The following is a 25673-nucleotide window of genomic DNA, read 5'->3' on the forward strand; positions in this document are numbered from 1 at the left end:
AAAACTGCCTGATGAAAAATAAAATAACCAGTGGCTTTTTATGGCTGCTCCTGGTTATCAATACTACAAAAGACATTTTTTTGTCTTTCTGATGACACTGAAAACATCAAATGATAAAACCAGGAATGATGAAACCATTACCAAGTAAACCCAACCCAGAGAAATATACTATCAATGCACATTTTTTCATCAAAAGCATTTTTGTTGTTTTGGAGATTTAAAAAAAAAAATCTGAGGCCCATTCGGTCACAGTATGTTACTTCTTCCCTTTTTTACACTATGATATCATATGTTTGTTCAGGCACTATCCTAGAGCTAGTTTATAGAGGATGAGAATACAACCCAGTGTCTGTTTAACAAAATGAATTCAGTGGCTGTAAAATGAGAGAAGGGAAGGGGATGGGGTTAGTTCTGCCAAGGAAATAAACTCTGTGAATTACTCATCATCACTTCCACTTGCTTCTGACTGGTCCTAGAGGTAAGAGACACAAGAAAAGTCAGAAATTCTTTGCCAAGTAGTATTCTATGGATTTTGTTAAAGAAAAAAAGAAAAATTACAATTAAATTTACAAATCAAGATAGCCGTAAGAAAAGTAATATGTTATTTACTATTTTCCTTTCATGACATTTCATTCCAATTAAATTGCTGTGGGCCTCTTTAGAAAAGAAAAGGCACAAAGTCAGGAAACACTAGCTCCTTTCTGTCTACCCAGGCATCTTAAAAATGTCTGTAAAGATCCGTCTTCATTTGTTGCATTAATAGAAAGTGTTTCTAGGGTGGGAATGAAGGCAAACGAACCATGAATTTTAAAGTTTTGAAGAAAGAAAGAACATCTTCAAAAAATAAGAGCCAAAAGTGTCAGACTTTTTGTCTTCCAACACCAAGACTAGATCCCACAAGCAAACGCTAACACAGTTTGAACCTGCTCCCCCATCCTCCCAAGATGATGTCACAGATTAAAAACAATGCTTAATGTTTCTAAGCATGAAGAGGTGAAAATTCTGAGTGCAAAAAGGACAGGGTATAGATGAAATCACTGCAACAACTTATAAAATCTCAGTGAAGAAAACTTACGTTTTTATCTTGATCCTCATCGCTGTCATTGTCACTCACAACAGGCTTGGCTTTTACTCGTCTTTGCCTCTTCTTGCCTTTGCTTTTGTCCCATTTTTTTTCATCCTTCTTGTTCAGCTTGATCTTGACTTTCACTGATTTTGCTGTAAAAAGTGGAATGTGAATGTAAAATCTGCCTTTATTTATTGTATACCCTTTTCCTACTAAATAACTTTTAAATAGTCTGTCTTCATGTAAATTCTCCCCTTGTAGCCTGAAAAAATCCTCTTTCTGGATTGTGGAATTAAGTAGAGATATTTGCTTTTACTTGTGTTCTTGATAGTTGCAGCACTAATTTGCATTAAACTATCAAGAAAATCTGAGAGTTCATCAGGTGCATCCTCCTTTCACTTTTAGAATGCATGGCACTTACAGATAGCATTTAGTGTTGCAACTACACTCAGGGAACCTTGTACAAGAAGATGCATGTTAAGAAACAAAGTAGTTTTTGTTGCTTGCACATAGAAAAATGTCTATCTTCAGTAGGAACAGACAATTTGGGTTTTTTTAAGTACACAAACTCCATGTGGAGGTGACTGGCAATTTTTGAGTTGACAGCTTACTGAAGAGAACACAAGCGCCCAGTTCCAGGGTATCTGCTCATTTCCAGATGAACTGCTGAAGTTGCATGCTCTGCATAGCTGCTTTTAATACTTGCAGAGTAGCTCAAGACAAAAGTACTCTAGTTTCTCTATCCAGACACACTTTCAAAGTGCAGTTCTAGGTAGTTAGAAAATATGGGGTAGAAGCACTCGGGTGGCAGAAAGCAGAATGAAGGGATCCCTCCTTTTCCACAATATCATGCTTCCAAATTTGCAGGGACTTCAAGTTCAGAGGTTATGTGAGAAGGTACCTATTGAGGAAACTTTAATTGGTCAGGGGAGCTGAAAGGTAATATGTAGATCTGGCTCTTTCTATAGTAATTTTTTTGACATCAGTATGTTGCCTACTAGCAATTCTGTGGAATAGCAGAGATGCAGCAAATTAAAATTCAAATTGGAAATAAAAGACGTACATTTTTACCAATGAAGATAATAAATTATATCAGAATAATTTAATAAGAGATGAGTATCACTTCTTAAAAGAGATCCTCCAACTTAACCTGCAGCATGCCCTAGATCCCAGATGAATTTTTGGCCCAGCCTGGGCCCATCTCACAGCATATTAGCTGGGCCTCTTAAATTATGAATGTCATCTCCTGCAGTGTAGTTTAGCCTCAGACAGCAACAAAGAACCACGTGGACGCTCTCTCACACCACACCCCCCACACCCCCACACCCCGGCCATGGGGGGAGGATCGGAAGAAAAAGGCAAAACTCGTGGGTTGAGACAAAGGCAGTTTAACAGAACAGCAAAGGCAACAAGAAAAACAACACCACCACGGAGAGAGGAATGTACAAACGGTACCACGGCTCACCGACCGAACCCCGGAAGCCCCAGCAGGACCCCTGCAGAGACTTCCTCCCCCAGCCAGCTCCTGGCTACAGACTGGGCATGGCTCACATGGGATGGAATACCTGTGTCCCTGCCAGAGCCTAGGGAGAATTAATCCTATCCCCACCGGAACCAGGACACCTGCTTACCAAACAATCTGAGTTCCATTTTCCCTTTGTCTCACTGAAGTAACATTTTCTGGTTCTTAATCATATATGTTGCATAATATCAGAAAGGTTGCTCACCTATGAATTAAGAAAGTCACTAGTTCTAGGCTCTTATATTTACAAGTGACATGATTAGGAAAAGAAGGGTCCACATATACTCATGGTCACTCAGATAAGGATAAGTCAGATCTATTTCCATCTGAGCAGTGCTTAAAAGCACCTACTGTGGTTTGTTTACACCCTATGAATACTTGACTCTTCAGCACAATTCTGAGAAATATAGACAGAATAGAGTAGCCAAGAGACTTAAGCTGAATGGAAGCAGCAAAAACAGCAAACTTTATAAGAAACTACTTCCACCAGCGGAAAATGAAAGTCTATAACCAATCTCAGTACACAAATGGAAAAATCAATTCCCTTGTCTTCCCTAAATGTATTTCCTTCCCAGCATTCAGCAGGGAACTTACATTCTGACTCCTCCTCCTCCTCCTCGCTCTCCTCGCTTTCATCCTCACTCTCTTCTTTGGCAATCTTCTGTCGTGCACTTTTGAATACAGACTGGAGAACGATGGAATCCTCATAGATCTACAGTATGAAAGCAAACCTATGTCAGAACTGCAAGCCAAGCATCATCTTTTTTTCCTATACAAACTCACAGAGCGTAGCCTTTTTATTACAAGTAACAATGCTTGTTTAATGAATTTTACAAAAAGTGCCAATACTGAACTTTCATGCTCTAAATGAAGAATCTGGCCAACAGTGAGCCACAAAAATATGACTCAATGTATCACATTTAAAACATCCAATTACAGAAAGAATCCATCCTGGAATGCAATTGATTTTCTTTCATTATTATTTTATTACCACTAGAACTATGATATATCTTAATTAGATCATAACAGCCTTGAAAAACTGTTGTTAAAAAATCCAAAGTGGGTAAAAAAGAAACTCATTTATCCCAAGCAGCTTTGTGATTTCTTTAAGACTTCTTCCAAAAAGACTGAAGATAAAAAAAGTCAAAAAGACTGAAGATAAAAAAGTCAAAAAGACTGAAAATAATGCTTATCCAAAACTCTATTAATATTTTGAAGCCTGCTAAGTATTTTTAGTACTATCAGCTTTTTTATAAACCTCATTGGAAGAACATCTATGAATGAGAAGACTACATCTGGCTTGTAATGTATTTGCCAGATTAATTTAACAGAAATAAAAATTAAAAATAATAATGAGACACTATAATCATCTTAACAAAATGAGCTTGCACATACTGCTCTGTAAAACTTTGGAAGCAATGCATTGGTTAAATTGAACACACAATATAAGATCTGTCTTTTAAGCCTCCAGCCCAGATGGAAATGTTTTCCTCAAAAAAAAAATACAGGAGCATGCATCATACTAACAAAACAAATATGAAGTATTTCACTTAAATTTTACTTTATTGTATACTTAAATATCTCTGTACAAATTAAACTTATGGGTTTTTATCTTTTAATGTAAGTAGTGCACACATAAATATTATATTTTAATGATATAAGTATGTGTGTCAGAGCAAAAGTGGATCCAAACTATTACACAGCATAAAAGAAAACCTAAAAAATTTGAGAACTACTGCAGGAATGTCTCAAGGTTTAATGAAACTCAAAAATAATAGTATAGAGAATGTCTCAGACAGAAATTTAAAAAATCGTAGGTAAAAGTTATTCGTTCTTCATGTTTTAAAAAGTAATAGTAAATTTGGTAGATAACATTAGTATGTTGGAATGGAAAATATTTCTGCATCATTCTGTGATATGAATCGGATTATTTCCAAAGAACAGAAATATCTACTGAACATTTCTACCATTTCAGTATCATTACTGATAATCCTACCAAGAACTACCAAGTTCATCGCCTCTGAACAATTAGTAAAATTTTCTCCCACTCTTTCAATCATTAATATCTTTTTGCTTGAATAATTCAGCTGATTTTGATTTTTTCATTTAATTGAATGTTGTTAAGATATCAAAAATGTCTGTAAAACAGACATTTTATTCTGCTTGTACATGACAAAAATAATCAAGTAATGATCATTTGTACTAAACAACCCCTCATTTTTAATTGAAAGTTCAATTTCTTTGTTATTTGTCAAGATAACATGATATAAAATTCCTCTGTATAGCAAAGGGTCATCTATAGTGTTTAGACACTTGCAGAATGCATTGATATTGGCAACATGTGACATCCAGTTTATAACATTTTTACTGAAGTCCCCCATGACATCTATTTCTTTTTTTCCCTTGAACATTATGGAAGCAGTCATCATGTTATCTACTGCAATTTAATAGTGTGTTGCATCATGCTATTTGGGCCTCATCTGCTAGAACATGTATTTAAAATTGTGTCAGAGACTCTGATACAGGTAGTACTTTATTCTACATATGTTGCCAGATAAATATAAATTTCCACATATGTTGCCATTCCCTATCTTCTTTCCTACTGCCAACTCAATCTTTTGATAAAAATTTAAACACTCCAATCTTCCCACCAGCTTTCAGGACCAAGTAGGCTGAATTTGTTTTCATAATGAATAATTCTAATTCCGTTTGTTTGCCCAGGTTCCTAAGACTGGTGTATAGGAAAGCAAAGAGTTTATTCTCTTCATGTCCTGCAGTGCTTATATGTATTTTGTTCCGATGATCTTAATTTTGTTCAACACTTATTTTTCCCCCTTTTCACATAACCCTTTGTTTGTTTAATGCCTTCTTGCTAGCCTAGCGTGTCTGTCCCATCCAAGATTTAGATCTTATCCTTTCATAACTAAATCTCAGAGAATCCAGAGCATACATTTCAACTTTCTCATCTGTCTTCCAGGTTTTTGTACTCTTTTCTTTTGTATCGCTGTTTACCTCTTCTATTGTGAGTTCATAGGACTGAGTACATCCTTGTGTGTAAACCAGGAAAAATCCTGAACTCTATATCTCTCCAAGATGAGAGATTTGGGTACATTATTTATTAACAAGGGTACATTATTCCAGTCTCTCAAAATGGATATTGTGCTTTCAACAAGAAAAAAATGTCAACAATATCCAGAGAATATGAACTATATACACAAAGATCTAGTGTCAGACAAACTTTAAACTTTATCTTTCATTAGTAGAGCTGAAAATTTCACCACTAAACACTTAACAACTGTCCCTAAGATGGACCATTCTCTCAATTACTTGTATTATGCACTTCAGTGAGCTCAAATCAACATATGGCTCTTCAGGGCACAGCCATTTAGCATAGATTCAAATAGTCTGAAAACTGTCCTAAAGTATATCAGAACAAACTGATCTCAGGATTATGGAATCAAAACTAAATTTGCTGAATGTTTGAATTCTAGTTGTGACCAAAGGATTCTGGATGCTTCAAAGAATCTGTGCATTTTTATTCATTAAAAGCACTAATAAGATTAAAAATAGAGGGTTTATATACAAAATTGTCATAATTAAACAAGCACTGAAAACACTGAGTAGGGAAGACACATGTTTAACACAAAGTGGTTCAGTCAGACCTGTGATCCCTCCAAATTGAATGTCTGAGCATTGTGACACAGCAACATGACATCTTTCTCCAGATCACTGAGGTTCCGATATTTATGGTTACAAATTCTTTCCTGTTGCATTTGTTAAGAAGATGGGGAGAAGGATGGATGGCAGCAGTGGGGAGAGAAAAAAAAATAATGGACAGGACAATTGATTAATATTGCTTTTCAGTACATTAAAACCTTCTTTTTAAATATTTTACTTAAGTGGAATGACAAAATTTAAAGCCTGTGTGAGGAATATGCTGACAAAATGCATCATGGCCAAAGGCAGATTAAAATTGTGCAGTCACTGTGTTAATTGAAAGGGGCAAAAGCAACCGAAATTGTATTGTTGTGGGTAAGAAAGGAGTTCAATTCCAAGTTTTTTCTCAGTACAGAAACAAAAAGAGGTACAGCGTGAGTGAAGGTAAAAGAGATAGCCATGAACTGCTCATGGCCTCTAAGGTGCAAGAAGTTGCCTAATCCTCACCTGTCCAACTGTGGCTGTTCCAAGATGTGATGCTAGTTGAAAGATGATTATATCCCTCACAACAACATAAAATATTTGCAAGCACTACACTTATTTAAGTTTTGCTTACAGATTCAGGATTTGGTCTTTTACAAAACCCCATTAATGTATTATCTCTGTTGTCTTATGTCATCCTGTGTTTTGCTTTGACTTAGGTGTTAGTAGTGAAATACTGCAATATACATTAAGCAAAATGCATAACAAGGGCTATATTAAATATATTAAAATTTAAAATCTAAGCAAAAAACATAGGCAAATTTAATATCCACATAATCATAATTTTAATGATGACTTAATGTTCATATTTCTATATAGTGAGAAGGAATAAATAAATGTCCACACCCAAAAATGGTTCTCACCTTTATTTTTTTGAAGTCCACTGGTTTCCTAATTAATTCATAATACTCTGGTAATTCTTTTCTAGATGGGAGTTGAATGAAGACTTCACTTAGCTGCCGTCCTGAACTGTTGAGAAAAATAAGCACACAAAGAATTACTACAACTTTCTCAGAAAAGAAATTGTGTACAATCAATTTATTAAAAATCTAGCTTTTTTTCTTGTAAAGGATTAGTAACAAACTTTGATTTGATATAAATAATTAATCTACAGTTTAATGCACAGCTTTCATGTTCTTGTCCTGATACATCACCACCATCATATGTGTGGATCATAAAGGAGAAGGATCAGGATTTGAATCTGAATTCTCTAGTGCTTTGTCTAGGGCAGTTTTATTCTTTTCTTCATGTTCTTTTATTATTCTTAACTTTTTTGTCCATACTGGGTGCTGTTATACCAGATGCTGATTGAAATCAGATGAACTAGGTTTTACAATAAATGCCAGTATTAACTTTCATTAATTAATGTTAGGTTTCTGGGAAGATAATTGTAAGTGTGTTGAAAATCAGTACTGCAGTTTGTACCTCTTTAATCATCCGGAAAGAATTGTCAGAAGTAATGGATTATTTAAATTCCTTGGATACCCTAAGATACACTTTGCCTATGATTTGTAACTGTTTATATTCCGTGAGGTTTCCAGATTTTCCCTTCTCCATCCCTTATTAATAGCTACTTTAATGCTTCTGAATAAAAGTTCTTTTTATCCCCTCATTTGTGGCTTCCCAGATAATAGCTGACTATGAGTTATTTAGAGAGGAAAGGTCTGTTGATGGCCCTTATGGGCTCAAGTGCATATATATATATATATTTATGTATTTATTGCCATTTATCTGACAGTCATGGTATCAGAAAAAAGCAGCTTCTGAGAACTGTAGCCTGTTTACACAGACAGCATTCACCAGTGTTTCTCAGACTATATTTCACAGACACAAATATTACTGCTCAATTCTATCACAACTTACTCCAAAAGGGCCCTGTTTTCTCATTTCTACCTTTGAATGGTAATTTGTAGGAGTTAGGCAATACAGAGCCTGCTGCCAGTTCTTGAGCCCCCCACCTGAGCTTCTCTCTTACAGCTGTCCTCCACAATATGGCATTCTGTGGAAAGTGCAAGTATCTTATCAGACACACTGGAACAAATGCTGAATCAAAGGTTAATTTAGGTAATTCTGTCATGATGAGGGAGGATAAGATGTATGGGACAGCTGTGACCTCTATGAAAGTCATCATCTATGCCTTCTCAATAGGGATCTCTTAATGTGTATAATAGTTTTGGAATTTGTGTAGATAAAATTTTGCCTATGGACCTAGTAGGTTAATGAACAATTAGGAATAAACAGTTTTCTTCTTTTACATGGAGATGTTGTTCAACTGATCCAAGATTTCTTAATGTTCTTGGTTTAGTTCTAGGACATTTCTTCTTATAGACAGTGTATGAGAGAAGGACAATAATTCTAATATTCCAAGCACAGCTTTCTATTCGGTGTGGTCCAAACAATATTCTGTGGTGTAAATCTTGTGTAGAGTATTTTTCCATCCAGTTTACAGCAAACACAATCCTAGCAGTTAGGTTATGGTAGGTGCAGGAATATACTTTTAGCAGCTGCTGCTGCAGGGTGAGAAGAGAAGGCTGGCTATGTATATCTTCCAGGGAAGGGAAAGTGTTCTGAGAGTAGATCCAACCCTTATAGCTGCTGAGGCCAGACCACCCTGTTCTGTACCACACATGAGAAAACCAGTCAAACTCCAGAAAGTTTTCTAGCAACTTACCAAACAGATCTGATTTACTTGGAAAGCACCTGGATATTGTAATAAGATAAAATCGTAAAATAGACAGATAATCCTAATCCAAATTCTCATTATTCCTCTCCCATCAGCAAATATTTGTGAAATTGTCATGTCACTCTGTCTCTCATCCCCTTCTAGTACTGATTCACGCAGAAGAGGACAATTTACTACTTCTATACTTCATGAGTCAAAGGGAGAGAGGTTTGTACTGTGTATTTAAAGGCTCAAATCCTATCAATGATCTATGTAAGTGACAATGTGATTCCTCATGACAAGATTTGTTTTTGTTTCAGTTTGTGTTTTCAAAGAGAAATGGGAAGTTGCAAACAAAAGCTACATTTACATTATTTCCTTTAATAACCAAAAGTGTAGAACATTCACAGCTGCAAATGATATCAATTAAATTTGTTCCTGAACATGTAAAACAATAAGTACTCTGAAAACAGACCTCTGGTTTCCAAATGGTATCTTAAAGTTTAAGTCTCTATTTGTCATCCATGAAATTAAAATAATGCTATGGTGTCGTGAAACTCAATTATATGTTTGCAAAGCATTTACATACTGCATACTGATGAACACCATAAAGCAGCACATAAGAAAATTCATAATTTTGTCTTCTAATAGGGTTTGAATAATGGACACAACAAGTAAGGCATGAAAACACATATTCAGGAATGAAGATAAAGCAAAATAACAAATAGCTGTTCATTAAGTGATCGTTGTCCATCTTGTGCATGATATGAGGCAAAGATCCTGTGGAAAAAAACAAATGAAACCAGTACTCTGTCATGGCATTACAGGCTATACTTACCTTCTGCCTACTTGACTTCACAAACTTAATAATGTTCTTTTAATAATTCTGTTTTACAACATATATCATGCAGGTGTAAGCTAATTCTTTAAAAGGCACAAGTTACTTGCAAAATTAGCACACAATTAGCAGATGACTTGTGAAGTCATCCAACATTGTGACAAAACTGTGTCTTCAGAAGCCAGAAGGTATGTTATTTTGTAGACATCCTCACTCTGTACTTGCTCAAAGATTAAAATAAAACATTTTCCCATTAAAACAAAAATTGGTTAAAACTAAATTAATTTTTAAAAAAGAAAGTAGTAAAACTCTACTTTCAGCAGCTAACACTATACTTTAATGGGAACAAACACAAATTTACAATTGCACCATAAAGTGCTTACAAAAAACCCAAAAAAAACCCCCAAACCCCCCAAAGAGCATGTCTCCTGATTTGTCATGTAAATGGTAAAACCAGATGTACTGCTCTTTAGTTTTGTCTACCCAGATCAGTAACAACATATTCTGTCGCACCATTTTCCCAGAATCTCCTGTCACAGAAACATTACCTCCTGCTCCCTTTGTGTGTTTCCATATTGCATGGAAATATATGCATAGAAATATTGCAGACAATATTTATGTAATGAAAAATGACTGTTATGGGTATGGTGGAAGAAAATTATTAATTCTGAATGCTATTCTCTGATTTTTAATCCGTATTTCCACTTTTATAATTAAAACATAATAAACTCGATAGCCACCATATAAAAAAAACATGAGCAGTAATCATTTAGGTTTGCATGGCAACTAGCAGACTACATGTAAAAGAGCAAGAGTGACCAGAAAAAATTAACAGAATTGACTGTGACAGAAAGATGAGTGATGGTTCACCACTATTGTATTAGTTTATCCTTTTATTCCCATGTGTGTTCACATGTAAATACTTACATATTATATAGGTTAAAATTCCTAAAGGAATACTTCTCCTTTTTATCAAACCTCTTTCCCCTTCAGGTATTTGAAACTAATGAAACCAGAAAGGAAAGATAACAACGAAGCTGAAACTGCAAGGTGTTCACATTTCTTTGGCAAATTTCACACTTCTCAACAAATACTGAAATTCCATTTACATGGGTTCATGCTTGCTCTAGTCAGCTCACACCTAGCACTGGTGTGCTAATTACAACTCCCATTCAAGTGCAACTTGCAGTGAAGTTGTTCTAAAAAAATCCCAAACAAATACAAAACCCCCACCTTCATGGTAAGGTTGTTATTTTGTATTTATAATCTTTCAGCAGTAATCCAGGCAGGTGGAGAGATTATTCACTTTTATTAAATTTATTTTATTTTTTTTTCCCTTTCCAAGATTTTTTTACTTCACTAGTAGATGGCAGACATTTCCCTATTATTTAAATGGGAATAGATAGAAATAGCAATTCCTATTTTTGATGTATGGCTACATAGGCCATAATCTTGACCAGGGTATCAATCACAACTATTTATTTGGTATGCTTGAAGACTTCAGAGTATTGATTGGTACAATTAATTACTATTTACATTACCGATGACCAGTTACTTTACTCATTATTTTATAACACAGCTAAAAGCTAGTCACTTGAGGAAACCTCTGAAACAATCCAAATGAAAAAAATTTTACATACAAAGAAAAATCCTCTCCCCTGAACTAATCTGTCAAAACTAGGATGGTACAAGTACTAATTTAAACATTTTTAGCTTTAATGATGCAGTGATCAAAACACTATACACCAAACATATGGTAGTCTTCTGTTCAAGCAAGAAACATGGGCAGGACACAATGACCCAACCTTATTAAACATGGTTAACAACCACCTACTAAGAGGAGGAAGCTTTATGAAGTTATCAGGTAAGGCTCTGCACTCCCTACTTTGTTTAGGTCTAATGAGCTGAGTAGAGAGTAGGTGGATCACAGAAGCACAACGCTTCATACAACAGATCTGTTATGGTCCTAGAGATCTGGTATGAGACAACTGTTGCTATCTAAGCAAAGTTAATGCAAAGTAACAGGTGTAGCAAAATGTCACCAAGGTATTAAAGAACAAACTACTGCAGGGGAGGAGAGTACAGTGAAGTTGTAGGGAAGATGGAGGAATACTGGATTTTTTTTTGCATTTAAAAATCAGGAAAGGGAAAAAGCTAACTTCTGAGGATTCTAGACTAATAGTTTATCTTTGAAATTTAAAAATAAGGGAAAGCACTCACAGGAGGAAAAAGATGGGTTTGGAGCCTAAGGCAGCATGCATGTCCATGGTGCAAACAGAGCAGCTAGGGCTCAGCTTGATCTCATTTGGCTTATAAATTCCTAGTTCAGTAAAAACATGTTTTTATTTCCAGTAAAATTGTTCCTAATTTCAAAAGGGTAAAATGATTACCCTGGTCATATAGAGAAACTTTGGTTTCTAAAAACATAAGAATTACAAATTAATCTACACCAGCCTTCTATGTGGAAATTCTCAATTTCAAAGGGAATGAAAGATAGAAAGGTTAAAAATGAGGATCAGAACTGGAAAAAAAAAGAAGATGGAAGTGCTGGACTTATTCATTTCAACCATCTTTCCCCTTGAAGGGGAAATTCAAATTGTAACTGCTCAGCAATGGTAACTAACAGACAAAGGAATGATCTGGCTTGGAGGGCAAGAAGGCCTGCCTGATGAGATAAGAAATGCCGCGGTATTGTCTTGTAACAATCGTGGAATGCAAGTGCTCAGGAGCCACTTTTGGTAAACACAACTGGTGCTGAGGGATGAACCAAACACTGGGCTAAGGTGTCTGATGTGGCCTGATACCCACGCTCACATGATTGGCACAGGTGTAAGTGTATATAAGGAATCAGCTCATTCTGTATCCTTGCAGACTCCTTGTAGAACCCTTTATTGAATGATCTGTGCAGCATCTGTTCAGAAAGGGTCAATTGCCTCTGGTTTTACTCCAAAAAAACCGATTGTATCTTTATTTAGCCCCAGACCAGAAGAAAAGAGATCTAAAGATTTTTGCAAACATTCTGGAAGTAGAAACATAGAGAGAATTTAATTGCTTCCTGCCAGCTTGCAGATACTCAAGTGAGTATCTAAGTAGAAGTTAACTTGTGCATCAAAAGACTGGTCCTTTGGGACAGATGAGCTCAGTAAGGGAATATTTAGGGTATATGCTGGTTAAAACCCATCTAAATCCAGATTACTGCAGTTCTGCCTTTCCCTCTACTCCCCACCATACTGTGAGCATGTTGTAAGTTGGTCTGGAAAGCTCATTGGTATGAAAATTAAGCTGAAAAAACCAATAGCTTTCTGCTAGATCAAACACTCTGTATCTCCATGAATGCTAATACTAGAGTGGGAAAGGAAGAGGAGAAAGTGGGAAGGTGCACCCCACACAGCAGGGTTATTTTTCTCTTTTACCTTTCTCTGTAAAGATACCTCATAGCTTTGGATTTTTTTTCTTCTTGCTGTTGTTTTGTTCACTTTTTGGTGTGCATTTCCCTGATGTTTAAATTCATGTGAATCCTATTGCTCATTATTTTTTTTTATATATAAGCATAAATGTATGTTTAATTTGCCTCAACAGGTACAATAAAAATTCCCTAACACCCTAAACAATTGTCTTATATCACAAATGCAGACCAAGGTTTAACACCTACAAGGGCGCCTTTTCTAACTTGCAGATTTAAGTGTAGAAATAATTGCAACCAAATCCAAACCAAAAACACTTTAGACATTGCAGATGGGGTCTGTAAAGATGATGCTTATGTCTAAAAATGTCAGTGTCATCCCCAAGTTTTTCCCCGCTTGTGATTTTAGTTCTAAATTACAAAGAGGGCAAATGTGATCTCTGACACAAAGACAGTATGTTTATAGATACCAAAAGATTAATGAAATAATATCCCACTCATAATTTGGTGTTAGAAATTCATACTAGAGACAACAGTATTATGAAAAAAAGCATAGCTATCAGAGGGGCTAATAAGTACAATTTCCTAATGTTTTCCTTTTTTTGTAACTTTGTGAAATTAATTACTTAGACAAGGGTTTGGTTTGTTTGTTTGTTTTTAATTACATATATCTGCTTCAAGATGATTTGTTTTGGAAGACTTTATTCAAGCAATTAAACTTCTAAAAATAAAAGCTAGCAGACAAACTCCTGTGAAGCTAAAAATTCTATTCTTACAACTGTTCTAGTGCTTCTGTACTTTGAACAGCAATGCAACATTGAGTCACCAAGGCAAGCTGCTCCGGTGCTAGCCCTGTCTGCAGCAGCGTACCAGATCTTGGCGTATAGCAGGATTTCCTGAGGCAGGGAAACGCCAGGGCAGCAGAGAGACCCACCAGGAGCTGGCAGCTCGAGAGAGAGAGACTGATGAGGCCTGGGCATCGCCAGAGCAACCACAGCCAGCCACCCCACACACCTATAAAAATCAGCCTAGGGAGCATAAGCAACCAGGGCGTGGTGTGGTGCAGTGCTTTGTGTGGAAGGGTGTGTGGGAAGGGCATCATCACCCTACCAGCTCAAAAGGTGGGTTCAGTTGGTGGTCATCACCCTCCCAGAAGGAGCTTAGCTATGGTATCCACCTAGCAGAAAACTATGTCCTCTGCACTCACCAGAACTGATGCGGCTACTCAGACAGAACTCCCACAAAAACATGCAGCCATCCAGGTCTTGGGCTGCAGGGAGTGCCAGAGCCTTTAACTAGTACTGATGGCAGTAGTGAGAACAGCTGTGTTAGGTGTGACCAGGTGGATGATCTGCTTAGCTTGGTGGCAGAGCTTGAGAGGAATTGGACAGGTTAAGGAGCATCAGGGAGTCTGAGAAAGAGATAGACTGGTGGAACCATGCTCTGCCCTCCGTGAGACAGGAACAGCCACCAGAAAAACCATAAGATCAAGGGGATCCTGTATCCTTCTCCCCACCAGGCAGAAGGCAGTAGTTTAAAAGAAAGGAGTGAATGGAGGCGAGTCTTTGCTTGGGGGGGCAGGCGAACTCCCTCCTTGCCTACCCCACCTTCCCAGGTGCCCCTACATAACAGGTATGAGGCTTTGGATTTGGAAGGTTGGTCAATGAATGATGTGGATGATGGTCCATCTACACCAGAGGTGCTGCCGAGGTCAGAAAGGCCTACCCCCTGTATTGTTGTCCCAAATCTGGGTTCTTTACCCAGTGTGCAAGCCAATAACACACAGAGCAGCGGTATTTCCAAGTTTATTCCATTAACGCGCAGAAATGGGGTGCTTGTCCCAAAACGGGAGCACACCTTAGTTTCAAAAATTTCCCTGTTTATACACTGATTATTACATATTCTAACAATTAATACATATTCATTGTTATTCTCTTTAATGATTGGTCAAGATTTCTTTGCTTCCTATGTAAATTAGTGCGCAGACTCTGTTTTCTTCTTCCATTGTTCTCTTTTGAGTAGGTGGTATCATTTGGGTAGGTGGTCAATGAGTCCGTGGTCGCGATCTGCTCCTATCGGAATTACCTTTTACCTGCTTCTCCTCTAATCTGGGCAGTTCCAGGTGGTTTTTTCTGTTTGATGACCAGGCCTACAGTTTATCATTCTCCTGACAGGAATATCCTGCTTATCAAAAAAGCTACATTGTCTAGTAGTTAGTTCCTTAATCTAATCTTAGATAAATCATGTCTAGTTACTATTTCTCTATAATCAAATAGGGTTGGGGCTGTAGAGATGACTTTTAGCAGCAGTGGCAGGTTCCCTTGATTGCTTTGGTTACATGTTACATTTAATTTTTCTAGTTAATATTAATTTTACTACGACATCGTGAACACCTCCACGAGGAAGAAAAGACAGGTTATAGTTGTAGGTGACTCCCTTCTGAAGGGAACAGAGGGTCCAATATGCTGGTCAGACCCTCCTCTTAGGGAAGTCTGCTGCCTCCCTGGGGCCCGGGTTAAGGACATCACTAGGAAACTTCCTAGGCTGATACAGCCCTTGGACTATTACCCATTATTGCTTTTCCATGTTGTGGCCCTGACAAAGCCCTGACAAAGATCAGATAAGATCTGACAAAAGCCCACCAAAACCTAACAAAGACCTGACAAAAAACTTCCTGCCACAGTTCTTGTTATGCCCACACAGTGGTGATCATTTAGGTCGAAAGGTGAAGAAGTTGGGGTCTTCGGTCAATGGGAGGCTACATGACCATATATGACCATAGTTCAGATTTGAATTGGATATAAATGGGGCCCCTTGAGAAAGTAAGTTTGAGTTGGTCTCCCTCAGAGCAGCAGGTCTGTGGTTGGGGGCTCTCTGCATGGGTTGGGACACCACCTATGGTTCATCTTCTGTACAGATTGCGAGACCTCATCTTACATAGGTGAGTGATTATGCGCATTTTGGGTCACTGACCGTAAACCTTAAGAATTCTTAAGTTGGCGGTGTAGTATTAACTCCCAAGCAACATCCTGAACCTGTGGATTTTTAATGTTTGTTGGAGTCTCAAAGCGGTTTCAGTTAGAGTAAAACTTAGTTTGATTTTGTTACCATCGTGTAAAAATAAATCCCATTTTTAGTTTGTTAGTTGGTCTGGCTTGGTTTGTGAGGTTCCACGACACATGTGGGTGGCAATGAAGCTGCAATGTGTAGTCCAAGGGCAATCAAAAGAGATTTCAGGGACTTGAAATGGTTGGTAAGGGAATCTGGGGCACAGGTAAGTTTTTCCTCTGTCCTTCCAGTTGCAGGCAGTGATATTGGAAGAAACAGACGGACCCAGTCTGTTAATACATGGCTACGTGGCTGGTGTCACCACCAGAATTTTGGGGTTTCAATAATGGGATGATTTACTCGGTACCAAGCCTGCTGGCATTGGATGGGATTCACCTTTCTCAAAGGGGGAAGAGTGTCTTTGCTCACGAGCTAGCGGGGATGATTGATTGACAGAGCTTTAAACTAGACTTGAGGGGGGAGGGGGATGATACCAGGGTTGCCTGTTACAAGCTGTGGGATGACACGCCAAGGTTAGAGAGACGGCGTGCTAGCGAGGGCCCTTAGCCTGTTGCTCTGTGACGTGCTGGCTACACTGCAGCACACTTGAAGTCTTACAGAGATGAACCAGGGGCTCCTGAGGTAGTAGGAGCCAACAGGGGAACACCAGTGAAATACCTCAAAGGAATTAAGGGGTGTTCCTCTAAAAAGGTGACACTTCTGGCAGCCCAGCTGAAGTGCCTCTACACCAATGCACACAGCATGGGCAACAAACAGGAGGAGCTGGAAGCCACCTTGCTGCTAGAAAGCTACAACCTAGATGCCATTACTGAAACTTGGTGGGACAAATCCCATGACTGGAGAGCTGCTATCAATGGCTACAGGCTGTTCAGAAGGGACAAGTGAGGAAGGAGGGGTAGAGGCATTGCCCTCTACATCAAGAAATGGCTAGAGTGTGAAGAGCTGTCTCTGAAGAATGGCCACAAGCAGGTTGAAAGCTTATGGGTAAGAATTAGAGACCGAGGGAACAAAGGGAACCTTGTGGTTGGTGTTTACTGCAGGCTGCCTGATCAAGGGGAGCCTATTGATGAAGACTTCTTACTCCAGCTACAGGAGGCATCGCACTTGCAGGCTCTCATCCTGCTGGGGGACTTCAACCACCCTGACATCTGCTGGAAAAGTAGCACAGTGAGCTGCAGGCAATCCAGGAGACTCCTGGAATGCACTGAGGATACCTTCTTAGGCTGGGTAATAGACAGCCCCACCAGAGGGGATGTGTTACTGGACCTGATGGTCACCAACGCAAGTGAGCTCATTGGTGACGACAGGATTGGAGGCAGCCTGGCCTGCAGTGATCATGCACTGGTGGAGTTCGCAGTCCTGAGGGATATGGGTCAGGGGAAGAGTAGTCAGGACCCTGAATTTTAGGAAAGCAAACTTCCAGCTCTTCAAGGAGTTAGTCAATGGGACCCCCTGGGAAACTGCCCTCAGGGACAAGGGAGCAGCACAGAGCTGGCAGATCTTTAAGGAAGCTTTCCACAGAGTGCAAGAGCTCTCAGTCCCCAAGAGTAAGAAAATCAGGAAAGGAAGGCAAGAGACCAGCATGGCTGAGTCGAGACCTGCTGGTCAAACTAAAGGGCAAGAAGGAAATGCACAGGCAGTGGAAGCAAGGACAGGTATCCTGGGAAGAGTATAGGAATGCTGCCCGGTTGTGTAGGGATGGGGTCAGGAAGGCCAAGGCACAGCTGGAGATGAACTTGGCAAGGGATGCAAAGGATAATTAGAAGGGCTTCTATGGGTATGTCTGCCAGAAAAGGAAGGTCAAAGAAATCGTATACCCCTTGATGAAAATGATGGGAAAACTGGTAACAAGGGACGAGGAGAAGGCTGAGGTACTCAACAATGTTTTTGTCTCAGTCTTCACTGGCAACCTCTCTCCCCACACCTCTCGAGTGGATGGATGGCAAGAGGGGGACTGGGGGAGCAAAGTCCCTCCCACTGTAAAAGAAGATCAGGTTCATGACCACTTGAGGAACCTGAACACACAGAAGTCTATGGGACCTGATGAGATGCACCCCAGAGTCCTGAGGGCATTGGCTGATGTAGTTGCCAAGCCACTCTCCATGATATTTGAAAAGTCGTGGCAGTCAGGTGAAGCCCCTGGTGACTGGAAAAAGGGAAACGTTGCAGCCATTTTTAAAAAGGGTAGAAAGGAGGACCCTGGGAACTACCACCCTGTCAGCCTCACTCACCTCTGTGCCTGGGAAGATCATGGAACAGATCCTCCTAGAAGCTATGCTAAGGCACATGGAGGACAGGGATGGGATTTGAGACAGCCAGCATGGCTTCACCAAGGGCAAGTCCTGCCTGGCCAACCTAGCGGCCTTCTATGATGGAGTGACTGCATCAATGGACAAGGAAGAGCTACGGATGCCATCTATCTGGACTTCTGCAAGGCCTTTGACACGGTCCCCCAAAACATCCTTCTCTCTAAGTTGGAGAGATATGGATCTGATGGGTGGGCTGTGTGGTGGATGAGGTTGAATGGTCACATTCAGAGGGTAATTGTCAACAGCTCAATGTCCAGATGGAGAGGGGTGATAAGTGGTGTCCCTCAGGGATCTGTATTGGGACCAGTACTGTTCAATATCTTCATCAATGACATAGACAGTGGGATTGAGTGCACCCTCAGCCAGTTTGCAGATGACAGCAAACTGAGTGGTGTGTCTGTCATGCCTGAGAGATGGGATGCCACCCAGAGGGACCTGGAAAAGCTTGAGAAGTGAGCCCATGTGAACTTCATGAACAACAAGGCCAAGTGCAAGATCCTGAACCTGGGTCTGGGCAACCCCAGTATCAATACAGACTGGGGGATGAACGGATTGAGAGCAGCCTTGTGGAGAAGGACTTGGAGATGCTACTGGATGAAAATCTGGACATGAGCCATCAACGTGCCCTCACAGCTCAGAAGGCCAACCGTATCCTAGGCTGCATCAAAAGAAGTGTGGCCAGCAGGGCGAGGGAGGTGATTCTGTCCCTCTACTCCACTCTGGTGAGATCCCACCTGGAGTACTGTGTCCAGCTCTGGAGTTCTCAGCACAGGAAATACATGGACCTTTTGGAGCGGGTCCAGAGGAGGGCCACAAAAATGATCAGAGGGATGGAACAGCTCTCCTGTAAGGAAAGGCTGAGAGAGTTGGGGTTGTTCAGCCTGGAGAAGAGAAGGCTCTGGAGAGACCTTATAGCAGCCTTCCAGTACTTAAAGGGGGCTTATGAGAAAGATGGGGACAGACTTTTTAGTAGGGCCTGTTGCAATAGGACAAGGGGTAATGGTTTTAAACTGAAAGAGGAAGATTTAGACTTTAGATTTTTTACAGTAAGTGTGGTGAAACACTGGAACAGGTTGCCCAGGGAGGTGGTAGATGACTCATCCCTGTAAACATTCAAATTCAGGTTGGACAAGGCTCTGAGCAACCTGATCTAGTTGAAGATGTCCCTGCTCATTGCAGGGGGATTGGACTAGGTGACCTTTAAAGGTCCCTTCCAACAGAAACCATTCTATGATTTTATTGAGGGAATGGGGGAAAACTTCTCTACTAAGTAAAGCAAGGAGTGGTATGAGAAAGACAGGTGATTGATGTAGCTATTTGTGTTAGCTATTAATGACCACACTTTGAGAAGGGAATGAGGCATATATCATTAAACAGCCCAGTTTGGTAGGGACCTTAAAAGATCTTCTGGTCCAATCTGTCGTGGGAAAGGGAGCCTATATGAGATTATCTAGCACTCTGTCCAATCGCATCTTGAAAACTTGCAGTGATGGGGACTCCACCACATCCCTGGGAAGGTTGTTCCAGTGAATGATTGTTCTCACTGTAAAAAGTTTCTTTCTTATATGGAGATTAAACCTCTCCCAGTGCAACTTGAACCCATTGCTCCTTGTCTTCTCCATGTGTCTCCTTGTGACGAGAGAGCCTCCATCCTCTTTGTAGCTGCCCTCTAACTACTGGAATACTGTGATTAGGACCCCCTGAGCCTTCTCTTCTCCTGGGAGAAAAGACCCATCTCCTTCAGTGTTTCCTCATAGGACAGGTTCTCCAACCCTTTGATTGTCTTCATGGCCCTCCTTTGGACCCTCTCCAGTCTATCCGCATGTATCTTGAATTGTGGGGACCAGAACTGGACGTGGCCTGACAAGCGCTGAGTACAGTGGGATGATCACATCTCTGTCTCTGCTAGTAATGACCCTGCGGATACAGCCCAGGATCCCCATTTGCTTTTTTTTCTGCAGTGGCACACTGCTGACCTGTGTTCAGCTTGTTGTCCACCAGGTCCCTTTCAGCAAGGCTGCTCCCCAGCCACATGGATCCTAGCCTGTACTGGGCTGCTTAACCTGCTGAATGTGTTGTATAGTTTATTTGCTCTTTGTGTTTGTATGTAGTGGTTTAAATATGCTATTCTGCTGTGGTTTTTGTTACATCTATAATATGATAAATTGGATAATGGTTTTACCTGCATATCTTGGGCATCACGTAATGGATTCTATTACTAATTGCACTTTCAATTTTACCTTGGGAAAGTTTACTGCACCCTTTTATGCTCATGCCAAATTGACACCACCAGAGCTAGGGGATTTTGGAAATGATTGTTACTTTCCCAACACTGTGATATTATTGTTGATTATCCTGAATGTGTTGCAGGGGTGGTTTTATATTAAACTTTGGTGCAGGAGTAGGTGTATGACATGCACTGCTGCTACTCAAATCCCACGAGCCACTCCGCCACCTGAACCGGCACTCCACCCCCACAGAGCATGAATGACACAACAGATGATGTTACTTTGTTGTAGAATGTGATCAGGAGGATGAGAGTCGGAAAATGAAGGAACTTGTTGCTGAATACAAAGAAAGGATAAAGTGTTTACAACAGGCTGTGAAGAGTGCTGAAGCTAAGAATGCTCAGCAGACTCAGATGGCTGCACAAAAGGCAGAACACATTCACTGGAAAAAGAGCCAAGGGAAACAGGATTTGGAAGATTTAATGGCAGTTCAGAGTGAGGATTGGGATCCAGAAACATGGGATGGAGTCATCTGGGAATCAAGTAAACATAAAGATGAAGAGTGCAATATGGCAGTTGTTTGGATCCAAATAATATCCCAGGGTCCACAAGATCCATCTCAGGGTGTGTCCAAATGACTTCATATGGCCCCTAAGCTAAAAGACATTACTCTAACAGTTACTAGGGAAAAAGGGGAGGCAGGTTTTTGTTTCTGTCTTTACAGGTATAACAGAGAAATCAAAATGGCCACCTCCTGGGTGATATGGTCATCTTCACATGGGAGATATATATTGCTGAATCATCCAACGCCACAACTGGATGGAATAACGCAACCATTTTTGAACAGTCAATCAAAACTGAAGCCACAGAGAACATAACTTTGACCACCATCTCAAGTAGCAAAGATAGAACTGTCAGAATGCGATAACTTTTTCATAAGAAGTAGGGGTGGTGTGGAAATCAGGCAAAGGATGCGACATTTCCCTATGTGGAGAAACCACCAACAATGCAGAATGAGGCACCAACAGTAAATCAGGAATAATTTGGTAACATAGGAAAAACAACCAATAGCGTCAAAAGGGAAATGTGTTTATGGAAAACCAGTTAAATAACACTGTTTATTTAGATTTAGGAGACAGCTTAAATAGCTAAAACCAGCTTTTTCATATAATGGATCAGGCTCATGATCAGGTGGATATTAAATGAATATCGTTAATATATTACAATCCATCCCAACACAAATCTTTCAAGAACTTCAGTGTTATCTTCCTTACAGCCTAAAGGCCCCTCTTTCAATATTGCTGTCACATCTTTATCCAAGTCCTCATACAGGTTAGACATATTCCATTACGCTCCTCTTGTTTTTTTCATCTTAGCTAACAATTTTCTTGTGGTACCATATCAAATGCTTTACTAAAATCCAGCTATATTAAATTTACCATGCTCCCTTTGATAATATGTCCAATCTAATTTTACCCTCTTTCAGTTTAAAAGTGTTGCCTCTTGTCCTGTCACTACAGGCCTTGGTAAAAGATCTCTCTCCATCTTTCTTATAAGCCCCCTTTTAAGTATTGAAAGACTGCAATAAGGTCTCCCCAGAGGCTTCTCTTCTCCAGGCTGAACAACCCCAACTCTCTCAGCCTGTCTTCATAGCAGAGGGGCTCCAGCCCTCTGATCATCTTTGTGGCCCTCCTCTGGACCCATTCCAACAGGTCCATGTCCTTCTTATGTTGGGGGCCCCAGAGCTGGACACAGTATTCCAGGTGGGGTCTCACCAGAGCAGAGTAGAGGGGGAGAATCACCTCCCTCAACCTGCTGGCCACGCTTCTTTTGATGCAGCCCAGGATACTATTGGCTTTCTGGGCTGTGAGCGCACATTGCTGGTTCATGTCCAATTTTTCATCCACCAGTATCCCCGAGTCCTTCCCTGCAGAGCTACTCTCAATCCCTTCATCCCCCAGTCTGTATTGATACTGGGGATTGCCCTGACCTACATGCAGGACCTCACACTTGGACCTAAGGGAGAATACTGCCACCCAGGACCCTGGGTGTCTCCAGCCCCAGGAGGAGGCCCCAGGCACTCCCTGAAGCCAGAGACTTGGATGCTGGCATCCACCCTTAGGAATTCTGTTTGGGTTGAGGCCTCTGATGTGCTAGAGACAATTGGGAGGTGTGTTCTGGTTGAAACACTGAATCATCAGATGAAGGAGCTGCAAGAGGAGGTGAGAAGGCTTTGCACCGTCAGGGAGAATGAGCAGGATATTGACAGGGTCTTTGCAGAGACTCTACAGAGCCAAGAATCCAAGCCCTATGTTGGAAGGAAGGAGGGCCAGATAGAGACTACCCTCAAAGAAATGGTGGATGGAAACTCCCAAGGTGGGGGAAGCTGGAAAGTTATCACTTCCGGCAACACAGCTAAGGCTTCTTCACCTCTGGTTCTGCAGTTACAGAACAGGTACAATGCCCTGGCAACAGGTGAAGAAGAACCCCATTCAGGGAAGGTGTCAGAGCCAACTAAGCCTCAACCAAGTGTCTGCACAAAGAAAAGGAGGTTGATATTGCATGTAATAGAGGTATCCATCTGCCAACCTGACCTGATGTCTCAGGAGGTTTGCTGTTTACCAGGCACTTGGATCTGGGATGTTGCAGAGACCATGGAGGCTTGTCAGACTCTTGGACTATTATTCCTGTCTGTTCATCTGTACATGCACCAACAATACTGCCAGTGAAGACCCTGAGTGTATCAAGGGTGAGGGTGAAGGGCATAGGGGCCCAGGTAGTGTTCTCATACCTGCACATGAAGGGAAAATGCTTGAGTGTTTCATGGTGGCTTAGATGTCTTGCCCTGTGCAATACTGAGGGCCTTTCATTTCCAGTCCTGTAGCCTACCTTTCACTCTCACCTCTTTAACCTCTCATCTATACACCCACAATGTTGCTGTGGCAGTGCCCTTACTCTGATGTCCCAACTGCTCTTTTCTCACAGTCTTACACTGGCAGATTCTAAACCACTGTCTGTCATGTTGAGATTCTTTTGGAAAGTGATTGCTCTTGACGTGTGAATCACTGTTTTCTTCCTCTGTCTCCTCATCCTTCACCTTGTAGCTTCTAGTGTATAATGTCATAATATGATTTCCTCATCCTTCCCTTTGTAGCTTTTAGTTTATAACTTTAGAGCCTAGTAATAACATAGTCAATAATAGTTATTTACATATCCAATATATATTACCAAATAAATTCACATCTGTACAAAATCAAGGGTTCTCTAATTAGCATTAATAGCAGGAATGACCAATCTCTGTTCTCTCTGTTCTCCGCTCTCTCTCCCTCTCTCTCTTCCCTCAAAAGTTAGGAAAGAGCATCTTTGCCAAAAGGTTGACCAACCTGGTGAGCTTTAAACTACAAACATCGGGGCTGGAAGATCATAGAATCATAGAACCATAGGGTTGGAAGGGACCTCTGGAGATCATCTAGTCCAACCCCCCTGCCAGAGCAGGGTCACCTAGAGCAGGGTGCACAGGAACGCGTCCAGGTGGCTTTGGAATGTCTCCAGAGACAGAGACTCCACCACCTCTCTGGGCAGCCTGTGCCAGGGCTCTGCCACCCTCAAAGTAAAGAAGTTCCTCCTCATGTTTAGGTGGAACTTCCTATGCTCAAGTTTGTGCCCATTACCTCTTGTCCTGTCACTGGGCACCACTGAAAAGAGCCTGGCCCCATCCTCCTGACACCCACCCTTTCAGTATTTATAAGCATTGATAAGGTCCCCCCTCAGTCTTCCTTTTTCCAGACTGAAGAGACCCAAATCCCTCAGCCTTTCTTCATAAGAGAGGTCTTCCAGTCCCCTCATCATCTTGGTAGCTCTCTGCTGTCCCCTCTCCAGCAGTTCCCTGTCCTTCTTGAACCGGGGAACCCAGAACTGGACACAGTACTCCAGGTGCGGCCTCACCAAGGCAGAGTAGAGGGGGAGGATGACCTCCCTCGACCTGCTGGCCACACTCTTCTTGATACACCCCAGGATGCCATTGGCCTTCTTGGCCACCAGGGCACATTGCTGGCTCATGGTCATCCTGTTGTCCACCAGGACTCCCAGGTCTCTTTCCACCGAGCTGCTCTCCAGCAGGTCACCCCTAACCTGTACTGGTGCAGGGGGTTATTCCTCCCCAGGTGCAGCACCCTACGCTTGCCCTTGTTGAATTTCATAGGGTTTCTCTCCGCCCAACTCTCCAGCCTGTCCAGGTCTCTCCATATGGCGGCACGGCCTTCCACTGTGTCAGCCACCCCTCCCCCCAGCTTTGTGTCATCACAAACTTGCTGAGGGTGCCCTCTATCCCCTCATCCAGGCCATTGATGAGTATATTGAAGAGGACTGGGCCCAGTACTGACCCCTGGGGAACACCACTCGTCACTGACCTCCAACTAGACTCTGTGCCCCTAATCACGACCCTCTGAGCTCTGTCTTTCAACCTGTTATCTATCCACCTTACTGTCCATTCATCTAACCCGCACTTCCTAAGCTTCCCTATGAGGATGCTGTGGGAGACCATGTCGAAAGCCTTGCTGAAGTCAAGGTAGACCACGTCTACCGCCCTCCCCTCATCTCTCCATCCAGTCATGCCATCGTAGAAGGCTATCAGAATAGTCAGACATGATTCCCCCTTGGTGAATCTGTGTTGACTACTTCCGATAGCTTTCTTTTCCTCCACATGCCTTGAGATGATGCCCAGAACGAGCTGTTCCATCATCTTTCCAGGGATGGAGGTGAGGCTGACCGGCCTGTCGTTCCCCGGGTCCTCCTTCTTGCCCTTTTTGAAGACTGGAGTGATGTTGGCTTTCCTCCAGTCCTCAGGCACCTCGCCTGTTCTCCAGGACCTTTCAAAG

General features: G+C 41.1%; 1 protein-coding gene across 1 annotated transcript in view; it reads right to left on the reverse strand.

Annotated features, from left to right (window-relative positions):
- Window positions 1-376: 376 nt before the first annotated feature.
- Window positions 377-25673, reverse strand: part of LOC128901955 (probable global transcription activator SNF2L2) — a 187753-nt gene continuing 162456 nt past the window's right edge. The window contains exons 29-33 of the mRNA XM_054184156.1: window positions 7151-7256; window positions 6251-6352; window positions 3183-3300; window positions 1076-1218; window positions 377-472 (exon numbers count right to left, since the gene is read on the reverse strand). Of these exons, the coding sequence (XP_054040131.1) occupies window positions 437-472; window positions 1076-1218; window positions 3183-3300; window positions 6251-6352; window positions 7151-7256 (505 nt within the window). The 3' untranslated portion in view covers window positions 377-436. The remainder of the gene's footprint in view (window positions 473-1075; window positions 1219-3182; window positions 3301-6250; window positions 6353-7150; window positions 7257-25673) is intronic.

Source organism: Rissa tridactyla, chromosome W, assembly GCF_028500815.1.
Source record: "Rissa tridactyla isolate bRisTri1 chromosome W, bRisTri1.patW.cur.20221130, whole genome shotgun sequence".
NCBI lineage: Eukaryota > Metazoa > Chordata > Aves > Charadriiformes > Laridae > Rissa > Rissa tridactyla.